General features: G+C 48.3%; 2 protein-coding genes across 9 annotated transcripts in view; one reads left to right on the forward strand and one right to left on the reverse strand.

Annotated features, from left to right (window-relative positions):
- The window catches only part of HAUS6 (HAUS augmin like complex subunit 6), a 24,482-nt gene extending 19,852 nt beyond the window's left edge, over positions 1-4,630 (reverse strand). The window contains exon 1 of one of the 4 annotated variants that reach the window (XM_053371811.1): positions 4,518-4,630. Coding sequence is in view for 3 of the 4 variants with exons in the window: in XM_053371810.1 (XP_053227785.1) it covers positions 1,338-1,468 (131 nt within the window). In the remaining variant the exon portion in view is untranslated. Of the gene's footprint in view, positions 1-1,337; positions 1,695-4,517 lie in introns of those variants that run through there. The other 3 variants (XM_053371810.1, XM_053371809.1, XM_053371813.1) reach the window with 3 other exon arrangements.
- LOC128405307 (SOSS complex subunit C-like) lies at positions 4,132-11,103 on the forward strand. Of its 5 annotated transcripts, none has more exons than XM_053371832.1 (7): positions 4,132-4,233; positions 4,843-4,864; positions 5,915-5,986; positions 6,399-6,501; positions 8,470-8,529; positions 10,210-10,300; positions 10,813-11,103. In XM_053371832.1, the coding sequence occupies exons 3-7, from the start codon at positions 5,962-5,964 to the stop codon at positions 10,906-10,908; spliced, it is 375 nt and encodes a 124-aa protein (XP_053227807.1). In that variant the 5' UTR covers positions 4,132-4,233; positions 4,843-4,864; positions 5,915-5,961; the 3' UTR covers positions 10,909-11,103. The 5 variants fall into 5 exon arrangements, with proteins under 5 accessions (XP_053227807.1, XP_053227809.1, XP_053227806.1 ...); XM_053371831.1 differs by having other exon boundaries at positions 4,133-4,233; positions 4,843-4,896; XM_053371834.1 differs by lacking the exon at positions 8,470-8,529 and having other exon boundaries at positions 4,843-4,896.
- Positions 11,104-14,445: the final 3,342 nt, after the last annotated feature.

Raw genomic sequence — 14,445 nt, forward strand, 5'->3', positions numbered from 1 at the left:
TGCGGGGTAGACATTCCTAGCTTGGGGAGCCCTGCAGGACTTCCCCGCAGGTCTCTCCAAGCTGCGGATAGGGGTAGCAGGCTGCTATCCGCAAGCTGCGGATAGGGGTAGCAGGCTGCTATCCGCAAGCTGCGGATAGGGGCAGCAGGCTGCTATCCGCAGCTTGGAGAGCCCTGCGGGGAAGTCCTGCAGGGCTCCCCAAGCTAGGAATGGCTGTCCCGCGCGAGGGGCGCTCTGCTTAAGAGCGCCCCTCGTGCGGGGCAGCAGGCTGCTATCCGCAGCTTGGAGAGCCCTGCGGGGAAGTCCTGCAGGGCTCCCCAAGCTGTGAATGGCTGCCCCGTGCGAGGGGCGCTCTGCTTAAGAGCGCCCCTCGTGCGGGGCAGCAGGCTGCTATCCGCAGCTTGGAGAGCCCTGCGGGGAACTCCTGCAGGGCTCCCCAAGCTGCGGATGTCTGCCCGGCGTGAAGGGCACTCTGAAGCAGAGCGCCCCTCGCGCGGGGCAGCAGGCTGCTATCCACAGCCTAGGCAGCCCTGCGGGAACTCTTCTGAAGGCTGGCGGGGGAGAAGGGCTTTTCTTCCCACCGCCAGCCTTCAGAACAGCCTTCTGAATGTTGGTGGTGGGGAGGAAAACCTTCCTCCCACCGCAAGTCTTCAAGACAGGTCCGGGAACAGAGGAGAAGCGCTGCGTGCCTTCCCCTCTGTTCCCGGACCTGTCCTGAAGGCTTGCAGTGGGAGGAGGGCTTTCCTCCCCACCGCCAACATTCAGAATACTGTTCTGAATGTTGGCGGTGGGGAGGAAATACCCTCCTCCCACCGCAAGCCTTCAGGACAGGTCCGGGAACAGAGGGGAAGGCGCGCTGTGCTTCCCCGCTGTCCCCGGAGATTTCCCTATGGGCTTTCGTCTTGCGAAGCAAGCCCATAGGGAAATTCGTCTTGCGAAGCCGCTAAAAATCGGAAAACCCTTTCGTCTTGCGGGTTTTTCGTTTAGCGAGGCATTCGTCTTGCGGGGCCCCACCGTATATAAAAGAATATGTGCTATATGGTAATTTATGGGCCAAATAGGTACCTAAAGCCATTTGCACATCACAAAATATGTATTTTATCAAATTAACTGTGGAACTGAAATACCACTATTAAACTGAAATGCAATTAAGAAAAAGTATATTAATACTGTAGTGAAATTTGGGGGGGGGGCCCAACCTCTGCTTAAGAAACCTCCAAGGAAGGCTGCGGACAATGGGAGTTGTAGTCCAAAAGCCTGCCGGAAACCCAAATTTGGGGAACGCAGCATTAAACAAAGGTCAGTTTATAAGAAAAAAGAAAAAAAGGCTGACTCACACGCCCAGGCCGAGATGCGTGGAGACCCTCCCGGCGGCGGCTTTTTCCGGGTCGAAGCCCAGCGCCAGAAGGTAGAGCCAGAGGTGCTCTTTCTCCCAGGCGGGAGGAGGCGAGAGCTGCTGCGCGCTCATGGCCGCGAGGCGAGCCGGGGGCTGACCCGTGTCTTCCTTTCCTCACGTGCAGGTATATCCTCCGCGTCAGCGTTCTGCTCTTCCTCAAGGGTTCCGCCTTCGCCTTCGCCAAACCCTTCAGCTCCTTTCAGAGGCGCCCTTCTTCTTCAGCCTTAGCCGCTGCCGCCGCCTCGCCCACCACACGCGCCGCCATTGAGGCTCAAACCGCCAAAAAAGAAAACCGGGAGAGGCGGCGAGCCGCGCGTCAGCCAATCAAAAAGAAATATGCGCGGCCCAGCCAATGGGGGAAAACCGACATCCGAGTTCCCAGCATGCACCGCTTGCCGGAGACATCTACTGTACCCGACTCTCAACCGAGGCACGCTGACGTAGAGCTACGAAAAGTTTAGAGGAGCTACTAGTTAAGTGTCTGCCTGATGCGCGAGGCTCTTCCGCAGGCGGAAAGTGGAAACTGCTCCCTAGCAACGGAGGGGGAAAATCTCCCTCGGGCTTTCAATCAGTGCTGGATTTATGTATAAACTAAATAAACTCTAGCTTAGGGCCCCACTCTCTTGGGGACCCCCCCAAAAAAATTTAAGGGGGAAAAACCTGGATGTACAATTCCAAAATATAAGATGAAAAACAAATAAAATAAATCCTACATACAGCAACAGTGTTTTGTAAATCATGGGCCCCGCCTGCTAGCCTGCTCCCTAAAATATCCCTGGTTTGCCCCTTTCTATATATAGGGTGCCTACATTCTGTTATTTATAATTATTAGTAGTTTGCATGATATATTTACACCCATTATTATTTCATGTTATAGCAAGTTTCAAGAGACTACCGTAGATTATGAGTGTAAATTGTGTTTCTAAAGGAACTTTGGTTCTTGCTAAATGCCAATGTGTTTGCATTATTAAGTTAGTTATGAATAAAAACCAATTTAAGTTAGAGATTATCAATTATTTCACTAGTAATATACTTCTTCTTAATTGTATTTCACTATTAATATACTTCTTAATTGTATTTCAGCTCAACACTTACTTTGATAAAATACATACTTTGTTATGTGCAAATGGCTTTAGATGCCTATGAGGTCCATAAATGACCATGTAGCATATACAGTGGTACCTCAGGTTAAGTACTTAATTCGTTCCTGAGGTCCGTTCTTAACCTGAAACTGTTCTTAACCTGAAGCACCACTTTAGCTAGTGGGGCCTCCTGCTGTCACCATGCCGCCGGAGCACGATTTCTGTTCTCATCCTGAAGCAAAGTTCTTAACCTGAAGCACTATTTCTGGGTTAGCGGAGTCTGTAACCTGAAGCATATGTAACCCGAGGTACCACTGTATTCAACACAAAAAACAGCGGCAATTTGTTGTGGACAAAGGACAGCTGGACATAGAAAGGGCCCCATTACCTTCAGTAGCTGAGGGCCTCATCCAACCTAAATCCGGCCCTGCTTTCAATGTAACTGAATCCTGCTCTGTGGCTTCTTGCATGGTCCTGGCTTCATCCTTGCAAGGACTGCGTGGCCAGCACAGGAGCATAGCTGTCAACTTTCAGATTTGAAAAGAAGGGATCAGCAGCCTCACCTGTCCCGGGGACAGTCTACGGGATATCCAACAATCCGGGATAGCAGTGGGAAGCAGCGGGAAACTACGCTGGAATAAGGGAATTTCTCGCAAAAAAAGGGAAGGTTGACAGCTATGCACAGGAGCCTAACTCCTAGGGGCTGAGTCCCCTCCCACCCTACCCCTGCAATATTCTGTTCCATTTGCAAGGATGTTTTAAGCCACAGCCTGCGGTGTAGAGTTGCCGGATCCTGCAGCTGGAAGAGACCGCATGGGCCATCTAGTCCCACCCACTGCAAGGCAGGAATCTCAGCTCAGGGCATCCACGAGGATCATGAGATATAGCATGAGAATAACAAGGTGGGTTTGGAAACAACAGCAAGTACCAACGGTAGAAGAATGGCGGCAGAAGGTAATGGAATATGCAGAAATAGCTAGATTAACGGGGGAAATTTGACAACAGGGTGATGAAACATTTCAAAAAGAATGGGAAAAATTTATGTCATACATAGGAAGGATAAGGCGGAATAGTGAAACCAGTAGAACTGAAATAAACCTCATAATGTGAAATACAAAGAAAATTTCTGGATAAGAAAAATAACAAAAAATAAAATGTACAATGTGATCAGTGTAACCAATGGTAATTGTAATTGAATATAGGCAGACAATAAGAACTGTATATACAGGAGGATTTGACAATAGACACTCGAAGCACAAATACGAAAGAAGAACAATAATATACAAAAGAGATGAAGACAATGCGAAAAAGTTAGATGTGATATAAAAGGCCAGAAGAGGGAAGGAGGGAAGTCGGCTCTGGGAAGCAGGTGTAAATGTGAAATGTAATACAACATGTGTATGTGGAGTGTGCAAATCAAAACCAATAAAGAATATTATGGGGGGGGAGAGAATAACAAGGTGGGGGTTTTTTTAGACGCTGACCGCTGAAGAGACACTTGGACTACTAATACTTTTCGCAGGCGCCGCCGCAGAATACCCGCTTCCTTGTGCGGCGCCTTTGGAACTCCCTGCCAGTGGAGACCCAGCTGGCTAAGCCTTCGCTAAGCGGAAACTCCAGCTCATCCCGGAAGCTGGACTCTGCGTGTCACTCTACCCTTTTCTTAGTCAGGGGTGGTCGGGGAAGCGAAGGCGGAGCTTGTTTCCTGGCCCCGCCTCGTTAAGGCGGCGCGCGTGACAATGAAGTCGGGAGCAGGTGAGCGGGGAAGAAAGAGCCCCTAAAACGGGGAGAGGAAGAGTCCATCTGGACAGCCAATGGGGGAGGGGCGGGAGAGTCCATTCGTCCAACCAAAGGGGGGTGGTAAAGTCCATCTGGGCAGCCAGAGGGGGAGGGGCGGGAGAGTCCATTCGTCCAACCAAAGGGGGCGGGAAAGTCCATCTGGGCAGCCAAAGGGGGAGGGTGGTAGAGTCCATTTGTCCAACGAAAGATAAGCGGGAGAGTCCATTTGTACAGTCAAAGGGGGAGTGGCAGATTCTTACCTCTAGAGCCAAAAGAGGTTTGGGAGAGTCCATCTAGCCAGCCAAAGGGGGGCGGGAGAGTCCATTTGAACAGCCAAAGGGAAGCTGCAGAGTCTTATCTGTAGATCCAAAGGCGGTTTGGGAGAGCCCACGTGAACATCCAAAGGGGCGGCGGGAGAATCCATCTGGACAGCCAAAGGGGGGGGCAGCAGAGTCCATCTGGGCAGCTAAAGGGGGTGGCGTGAGAGAAACAGGGAGCAGTCCACCGGCAAGGAGGATGTGGGTGAATGCGGACTGTGTCCATCGCCAGGTGCTTGGAGCTGTCTATTTTTATGCTTTCACTTAGGGACTCCACCCACCTGCTGGAGGTGAGCCGAAAGCAGCAACCGCAATGCTACCTGTAAGATTCCCCTTTGCGGATTCCCTAGTCCAGGCACCCTGCAAGACAGCTTGCACTACAGCTTCTTCCATCAGTTGCTGGCGCTGATGGGAGTTGTAGTCCGAAAAGTGAACCATGGAACGAAATTCCCTCCAACGTTTCTCCAATGAAAAGAGGGATGTCCTGTTCCGTAATCAATACTTTTATTACAGTACTTATACCTCGTCCATCCGACTGAGCTGCCCCAGCCACTCTGGGCGGCTTCTAATGTATATAAAAACATAATAAAACACTGAACATTTTAAAAACTTGGGGTGCTTCCAGATGACTGAATAGCTCCATGCCCTCCAGTATTTCCCTGAGGAAAATAGGGATGTCCTACAGTTTTGCAGGGAACGCAGGTGGCACTGTGGGTTAAACCACAGAGCCTAGGACTTGCTGATCAGAAGGCTGGCGGTTCGAATCCCCGTGACGGGGTGAGCTCCCGTTGCTCGGTCCCTGCTCCTGCCAACCTAGCAGTTCGAAAGCGCCTCAAAGTGCAAATAGATAAATAGGTACAGCTCCGGCGGGAAGGTAAACGGCGTTTCCGTGCGCTGCTCTGGTTCGCCAGAAGCGGCTTAGTCATGCTGACCACATGACCCGGAAGCTGTACGCCAGCTCCCTTGGCCAATAAAGCGAGATGAGCGCCGCAACCCCAGAATCGGCCACGACTGGACCTAATGGTCAGGGGTCCCTTTACCTTAATACAGTTTTGCAGGACATTCCAGGATCAGAAAGCGGGACGGCTTCTGTAAATCCGGGACTGTCCCTGGAAAACCAATCCAAACCAAGTGTAGTTGTTCCAATAAGGGAGTCACGTGTACCCAATAGTGTACCCAATTCACACCATCTTTGTGTATAGCATACCTGCTACTCAACATTTTCACAAGCATTTTACAAAGTATGTTGCTATTGCATCCTGCAATCTGAATATTAATGTACAATTGTATTAGTAGTGAGCCTTTTATGTTCACGTGTTCATTTATATTCTTTTCGGTAGCTCATCCCATAACTACGTTGTAGCCAATTAAGGCAGAAACTAGAAAGATGGCATCAAATCCTCCTGGGCAAGGTAAATGGTAATCTTTGCCTCTATGTGCATGGTTACGTTATAATAAAATTTTACAATAAAAACAACACGGCACCAGCCCTTTCAGTACAAACTCGTAATACAGTGGTACCTTGGCTCTCAAACGCCTTGGCTCCCAAACAAATCATCTCCTGAACGATCAAAACCCGGAAGTGAGTCTTCCGGTTTTCGAACGATTTCCAAAAGTCCAACGTCCGGCACAACTTCTGATTGGCTGCAGGACACTCCTGTAGTCAATCGGAAGCCACACCTTGGTTTTGGAACGGTTCCAGGAGTCAAACAGACTCCCAGAACGCATTCTGTTTGAGAACAAGGTACCACTGTACTCTTTATCATTCACTTTGGAGAGCTTGAAGTAGTGCATAGACTTTTCCATTCTTCTCACTCCTGCCAGGGTTTCAGAATAAAAACAGGGTTGCAATTTTGGCAGAGCTAGATAAGGAGAAGAGGAAGCTGCTGATGCAAAACCAGTCTTCCACAAATCACCCTGGAGCCAGGTACAGTAAGTTTAGAGACCTGCCTTTTTGTTTCAGTTGTGTTCTCTGATCAAGGAGAAAAGCCAAGGGACGCTTTCTTTTGTGTGCCAAGGCCCCGTGCCCTGTAGTTCCCCATTGATTAATAAACACACCAACACGAGTGTTTGGGATTATGGGCTAAAACAGGCCACAACTTTATTGGCTTGGACGTTGGGTGAAACCAGGCTACAGTGGTACCTCGGGTTACATACGCTTCAGGTTACAGACTCCGCTAACCCAAAAATAGTGCTTCAGGTTAAGAACTTTGTTTCAGGATGAGAACAGAAATTGTGCTCCAGCAGTGTGGCGGCAGCAGGAAGCCCCATTAGCTAAAGTGGTGCTTCAGGTTAAGAACAGTTTCAGGTTAAGTATGGACCTCTGGAACAAATTAAGTACTTAACCCGAGGTACCATTGTATAACTTGACACCCGCCCACCTGCAGGGAGTCTAAAAGTAAAGGTAAAGGGACCCCTGACTGTTAGGTCCAGTCGTGCCCGACTCGGGGGTTGTGGCGCTCATCTCACTTTACTGGCCGAGGGAGCCGGCGTACAGCTTCCAGGTCATGTGGCCAGCATGACTAAGCCGCTTCTGGCGAACCAGAGTAGCGCACGGAAACACCGTTTACCTTCCCGCCGGAGCGGTACGTATTTATCTACTTGCACTTTGATGTGCTTTCGAACTGCTAGGTTGGCAGGAGCAGGGACTGAGCAACGGGAGCTCACCCCGTTGCGAGGATTCAAACAGCCGACCTTCTGATCGGCAAATCCTAGGCTCTGTGGTTTAACTCACAGCGCCACCCGTATCCCTTGCAGGGAGTCTAACTAAGGGTAAACCACCAGAAGGGGGAGCCCTATGACTTACATCAAATAAGGGCAGTCCTAGGGGTCCCTGTTGGGTTAGTGGCATGGCCCTAGCCCATGGGTAGGCAAACTAAGACCCAGGGGCCGGATCCAGCCCTATCACCTAAATCCGGCCTGCAGACAGTCTGGGAATCAGCGTGTTTTTACATGAGTAGAACGTGTCCTTTTATTTAAAAGGCTTCTCTGGGTTATTTGTGGGGCCTGCCTGGTGTTAGGAATTCATTCATTATTATTTTTCAAAATATAGTCCGCGCCCCCACAAGGTCTGAGGGACAGTGGACCGGCCCCTTGCTGAAAAAGTTTGCTGACCTCTGCCCTAGCCCATGCCTATGCTTTGGACAGAATCCACACCTCCAGATCCTTTTAGCAGGATACCCTTATCGAGGAGGGGTAGACGGAGGCTGCAGCCTCCCCTCTGTTAAACAAAGGTCCTTGCAGGTCCTTGCAGTTCTGACGTGGAGGCAAGAGAGAGAACCCCCCGGCCGCGCCGCGGTTTCAATTACCTGCGGCCATGCCCCCCGCCAGCTTAGATTGGCCAGGTAGGGGTGACGCAGCCAGGGCTGGCGCAGAGGGGGCGACAATCTCCCGCCCCCTAGCCGGGTCGCTGCAAGGGCCCGGATACCCAGCCGCAACGCCACCCACCAAGAAGGTGAATAGATCTATCAGCAACATGTACTTATAATGGAAACAGTGTGCCAATTGTTCCAAGCAGCCAGCTGCAAGAGAGTTTCCATCTTTGCTCATTCCCTCTGGAGAGGGGAAAGTTCAGTTCACCTTTTTTTAAAAAAAAAAAGTTAACTTTTTAATGTTTTGTATTTCCACCTACTTCTCCACCAAAATTCCGCTTCCCCCATGTTGAACCTTATCGTTGTTTTCATATTTAGATTTGAGATTTCTATGAATCTGCTGAAATGTAAAGCTGCCCCTGAATTGAAAACAAAACAAAATCCTCTTCCATGTGTTTAGCGTAGAACTTGATTTATTGCTCATGGTGGAGTCGTAGTAGTATTTTCGCGTACTGTAACTTGTTGGCTACGAAGAGACGTTGTCTCAGCGCAATCTCAATGGGAAACTCTTTTCCTGCATACAGAGTTCTGCAGCCACTCTACCAAACATATGAACTCCCCATCATGAAGACTATGGACCCCTGGTTAGTAGCGCTGTTTTATTCAGGTATCACTTAGGCAAGTTATTGGGGGGCGTCGGCGAGAGAGCAAAATGTGTCGGGGCCCCTTTTTCTTCTTCCGCTTGACTTCCTTTTGACTTACACTTGGGTTTCCTCCCTATTTGATTTCACCTGCCATTGCTGGAGTGAATGTCCTTCTGGCACCAGCGTTCAAAATTAGCCAGGCGCATTTTGCACCTGACTGTTGGCGACTTGCAGCCCAGTGAAAATGCCCGGGTCCCAGGATGACTCCTGACATCTCCGCCATCTGGAGGTGCCTGCCTTTGGATCCTTGGATCTGGGCCATTTTCACACACGAATACCCCATCCTGTAGATTTCTATCCGTTATATTTTATCTGCACAATCAGAATGAATTTCTGGAACCATAATAATAATAATAATAATAATAATAATAATAATAATAATAATAATTTATTTGTACTCCGCCCATCTGGCTGGGTTTCCCCAACCACTCTGGGCGGTTTCCACAGAGACCAAAAATACACTAAAATGTCAAACATTAAAAACTTCCCTGAACAGGGCTGCCTTAAGATGTCTTCTGAATGTCAGGTAGTTGTTTATCGCTTTGACATCTGATGGGAGGGCGTTCCACAGGGTGGGCGCCACCACCGAGAAGGCCCTCTGCCTGGTTCCCTGTAGCTTTGCTTCTCGCAATGAGGGAACCGCCAGAAGGCCCTCGGCACTGGACCTCAGTGTCTGAGCAGAACGATGGGGGTGGAGACACTCCTTCAGGTATACTGGGCCAAGGCCGTTTAGGGCTTTAAAGGTCAGCACCAATACTTTGAATTGTGCTCGGAAACGTACTGGGGGCCAATGTAGGTCTTTCAAGACCGGTGTTATGTGGTCTCGGCGGCCGCCCCCAGTCACCAGTCTAGCTGCCGCATTTTCGGTGCAGCCTGAGCAGGGGACAAGAACATTATACCCTAGAGTTACATACCGCTCTGGATACGTAACTTTTGGGTTGCGAACACGGCAACCCCGGAAGTGTATACTTCCGGGTTTCGCTGCATGCGCAGAAGCGCTCTGCGTGCCGCACACGTGCACAGAAGTTTCACCTCCAGTTACGGACTTTTCAGGTTAAGTATGGACCCCCAGAACGAATTTAATTTGTATCCGGAGGGTCCACTGTGGTGAATTGTTGTAGCTTGTCTTCACTTCTCCCACTGTTGTGAGTGGCCCGTGTCACCATTAAGAAAAAGAGGCAGGAATAGGCCAATATATATTATGTGGACTGTCCCTTGATCAAGTGACTTTTCTTCTTTAAGTTCTCAAAACTCTTAACCTAGCTCAAGATTTTCATCTGAGCTGGCCAGATGTTTAACTGAGACCCAGTCACAGTCAGTCCATCCTTTGGAAAATAAGACGTTAGAGCTGTCTTGCCCCAAAATGGCAACTAGAAATTCTGTTGGGTGACTGTAACCTTGGTTGAAGGAGTCTTTTGGTGCCTAGCTTATATATCTGAGTTTCTAATGCTGTCTGGCACGTGCAAATTACTCAGATTTGCCCAAAATTCCAAGTCTTGTATTTAAAGTAACGACATGGAACTTCTTGACTCTGAAACACCCACCCTGGCCATGATGCTGTGCTGATGGCTGCCTTCCCTGCCTTTGTGTGACATGTCAATTTCTTATCATTGCTCGCAGCATCTCTCTTGCCAGATCTTCCCTTAACAAGGACTTTCGTGATCATGCTGAACTACAGCACATCGCTGCACAGCAGAAGGCTGCTCTACAGGTGAGTTGTCCTGACCAAAGCATATCCAAACGGGCCGTTTTGCAAGTTTCCCTGGGCCTTTTTGTTTTGGTGCCTCGGAGACTATAGCTCCTAAGAACCCCCCACCCATCTCAGACATTGGGGACGAAAGCTAACATGCATCACAAAAGCTTAAGATTTTCATAGTGATGACAAAGTTTAAAATTCTGAGAGGGTCTTCTGATTTAGGAAGTGGCTTTGGTCATGTTACGTTCTGTATTATCTGAACTTTTAGTCCCGTTTTAAACACTGCGGGCAAAACCTTGGGAAGAATGAGCTAGATGTGAGGATGGACGTAGTTTGGCAATATGGAGGGTCAGGGGTTCCCCACACCTGGGTCAAAGCAACTACTAGCAGGACTGAAATGTGGCAAAGAACAGATATTCCTTCCAAATCTGATGTTCTTAAGCACTCACTCATGCTTGCATGACGGTGGAGAGACTTGGCTTCCATTGAAAAGGTCTCATTTTGAAACACTTACGTTCCTTTCGCAGCATGCTCATGCACATTCCTCAGGATACTTCATAACCCAAGATTCTGCCTTTGGAAACCTTATTCTTCCTGTGTTGCCACGGCTTGATTTAGAGTGAGGAACCATCCTTGGGACTAAGAGCATCTGTGTTTCTCCATTCCTGCAGCTGCTCCCTTGCCAAACTTTGCTTCTGGTTTATGAAAGCAAGAGGACTCAAAAATGAATGTTGTTGTTGGGTTTTGTTCACTGTAATGGCTTTCCATTTTGGATTCAGGTATTTTGTTTTCAGCGAATGTTAAACTTCTTAAAACAAGTTCTAAAGTGTCCTGTTCTTTTCTTTCCATGTGGTCAAATTCCCCACAATGGTGAGGAAGAGCTGGCTACTTGGTCTTCTCTGATCACGAACAACACTACCCTGCCCTAGACAGAGGGAAGGGGGCGGAGGTGGCTACTTGCAATTTCTCTAGGTAGCACTGTGGGGCCATCCCTCCTTGCACAGTACCCAGAGAGAGAGAACAAAAGAGAGGAACCGAGAGCAGCTACAGTTTTCTCTTGCTCGCTCTGCCCTGCTGCTGCCCGCACTCCTCGCTCGAACTGACAGAGCTCAGCACAAGTAATAATAATAATAAATAATAAATTTTTATTTATACCCCACCCTTCCCGGTTCAGAAAACTGGGCTCAGGGCAGCTAACAACAAATTTAAAACACTTAATTGTGATACAACAAAAATCAGCATAAATTACAGTATAAAAGCGTGAATAACGATAAATTCAAAGTTCTAAAATCAATTTAGGGGGAAATCCATCCAGTAAACATTAAATGATCACCAGGGCTAGCTGGCTAAATTAGTCCTATTTGGGTCAGTGAGGAGACCAGGGGAGAATTAGCTGTGGGATCCCAGAGTGGATAATCTTCATAAAAAGGGGAGGGGGAGGGAAGGAAGGAAGGGGAATAAAAGATCAGGCTAAATTCAAATTGAAAGCTAGGTGGAATAGTCTTACAGGCCCTGCGGAAGGAGGTTAAATCCTGCAGGTCCCTGGTCTCCTGGGACAGAGCATTCCACCAGGTCGGAGCCATCACTGAGAAGGCCCTGGCCCTGGTGGAGGATAATCTGACTTCCTTAGGGCCCGGGACCTCTAAACTATGATTACTACCACGGGAAAAACTGTGAGCTTCCTCATGGGGGGGGGTCCTTTCCAGACTTTTTTACAGGGCCCTCCCATAGTGGGCTTGCAGTTCCACCAAGAAGCATAACTAGCTAATTTTTTCAAAATCAGCTTTTATTTAAGATATTCTAATGCTACAAAACAAACGAATAAACAGGGAGGAGTACCTCCATTGTCTCCACTTTCAGTTCATAGAGTCTCTTTCGCATTCGTTTACAGGTAGTGAGAGACACTTTTGTCATAGACATCCTGAGGTTGGGGGAAAGGAGTAAGAGAGAGATGGGGGGGGGGGGTTCTTTCATACAAAGTTGTACAGTGTTAGTAGTCCAGGGGTTTGTATCAGCATCCCACAGTGGAGTGAGACATTGTGAGAGGTTAGAGGTTCAGATCTTGGTTGGTTGCCTTCAAGGGACACGGGTGGCGCTGTGGTCTAAACCACCAAGCCTCTTGGGCTTGCTGATCGGAAGCTCGGCGGTTCGAATCCCCACAACGGTGAGCTCCCGTTGCTCTGTCCCAGCTCCTGCCAATCTAGCCATTTGAAAGCACACCAGAGCAAGTAAATAAATAGGTATCCTTGCGGCGGGAAAGTTAACGGCATTTCTGTGCGCTCTGGTTTCCATCACAGTGTCCCGTTGTGCCAGAAGCAGCTTAGTCCTGCTATCCACATGACCTGGAAAGCTTTCTGCGGACAAACGCCGGCTCCCTCGGCCTGAAAGCGAGATGAGCGCCACAACCCCATAGTCGCCTTTGACTGGACTTAACCATCCAGGGGTCCTTTACCTCTTACCTGGTTGTGTTCAGTTGGCTGCAGTGTGGCTTGTTTTGTGGGGAGGGGTAGGTTGTTGGGTCAGATGGGTCATATTGATTCATAAGCTATTGGGGGGAATAGATAATTGTCCTGTTTTGCTGTGTATGTGAGAAAGGGGAACCACACTGGGGTGAAGGCACCCTTCTTTGCTTTTCCCCGCATAACTAGCTGCTAAATGACCACAGGTGCAACACACATTGCATTCCGGTGTAGCAGCACCAGGCTCGCAGTGTCATTTTGCAACCCCAGCACCATGTCAGCACATTAAGTGGGCTACATCCTACTCTGAGTGCTGGTTTGGTGGCTTTGGTGGGGCAAGGTGTCCGGTGCAACTTATTCCTGGCCAGTAGACTCGATGCCGTGGCATTTCGATGGAGGTTGGTCTACGATGTCAAAGAACCCCTGAATAAAAACACTTTTGAGAAAGTGTTAAGGACAGGGCCGAAATTAGTTTTGCTGAGGTCCTAAGCTACTCAAGGTAATAGGACCCTTTATATGTCCAGCTGTCCTTTTCCACAACAAATCCTCGCTGTTTTTTGTCTTGAATATATGCTATATGGTAGTTTATGGACCTCATAGGTATCTCAAGCCATTTGCACATGCAGAATTTAGGCACCCTATATATAGAAAGGAGCAAACCAGTGATATTTGAGGGAGCAGGCTAGCAGGCAGGGCCCATGACTTACATCATAGCCTACACAACACAAAACACCATTGCTGTAGGTAGGTTTTGTTTTATTTGTTTTTTATCTTATATTTTGGAAATGTACATCCACAGGTCTTTTACCTTTAAATTTGGGGGGGGGGCAAGAAAGTGGGGCCCTAAGCTAGAGCTTGTTTAGCTTATACGTACATCCGGCACTGGTGAAGGACAACATTTGAATTGCTTTAGGAACTGTTATCTGTAAATAATTTTCTATTAGATCTACCAAAGAATAAAATCAAATCAGGATTAAGAAAAAGAGTTTGGATTTGATATCCCACTTTATCACTACCCTAAGGAGTCTCAAAGCGGCTAACATTCTCCTTTCCCTTCCTTCCCCACAACAAACACTCTGTGAGGTGAGTGGGGCTGAGAGACTTCAGAGAAGTGTGACTAGCCCAAGGTCACCCAGCAGCTGCATGTGGAGGAGCGGGGAAGCGAACCCGGTTCACCAGATTACGAGTCCACTGCTCTTTACCACTACACCACTTCTTCATCTACGCTGGCTTTCTCAGGATGGAGGGGATATGTGCTGTGTCCCATTGGGGTACTGGTGGTGCAAATAATAAATAATAATAATAATAATAATAATAATAATAATAATAATATTCTATTTATACCCTGCCCTTCCCGGTTCAGAAAACCAGGCTCAGGGCGGCTAACAACAAATTTAAAACACTTAATTGATGCTACAAAAAACAGCATAAAATACGGTATAAAACGTGAATAACAGTAAAATAAAAAATCAATTTAGGGGGGAAATCCATCCAATAAACATTAGATGATCACCACGGCTAGCTGGCTAAATTACTGTATTTTTTGCTCTATAAGACTCACTTTTCCCCTCCTAAAAAGTAAAGGGAAATGTGTGTGCGTCTTATGGAGCGAATGCAGGCTGCGCAGCTATCACAGAAGCCAGAATAGCAAGAGGGATTGCTGCTTTCACTGCGCAGCGATCCCTCTTGCTGTTCTGGCTT

This window comes from Podarcis raffonei, chromosome 17 (genome assembly GCF_027172205.1).
Source record: "Podarcis raffonei isolate rPodRaf1 chromosome 17, rPodRaf1.pri, whole genome shotgun sequence".
NCBI lineage: Eukaryota > Metazoa > Chordata > Lepidosauria > Squamata > Lacertidae > Podarcis > Podarcis raffonei.

Bases quoted from the DNA above. Each gene is read 5' to 3' on its own strand.
- LOC128405307 (XM_053371832.1), top strand. From the start codon at position 5,962: ATGGCATCAAATCCTCCTGGGCAAG. The intron at 6,502-8,469 runs GTACAGTAAGTT...TCCTGCATACAG, and splicing joins ACAAATCACCCTGGAGCCAG to AGTTCTGCAGCCACTCTACC. The intron at 10,301-10,812 runs GTGAGTTGTCCT...TTCCTTTCGCAG, and splicing joins AGCAGAAGGCTGCTCTACAG to CATGCTCATGCACATTCCTC.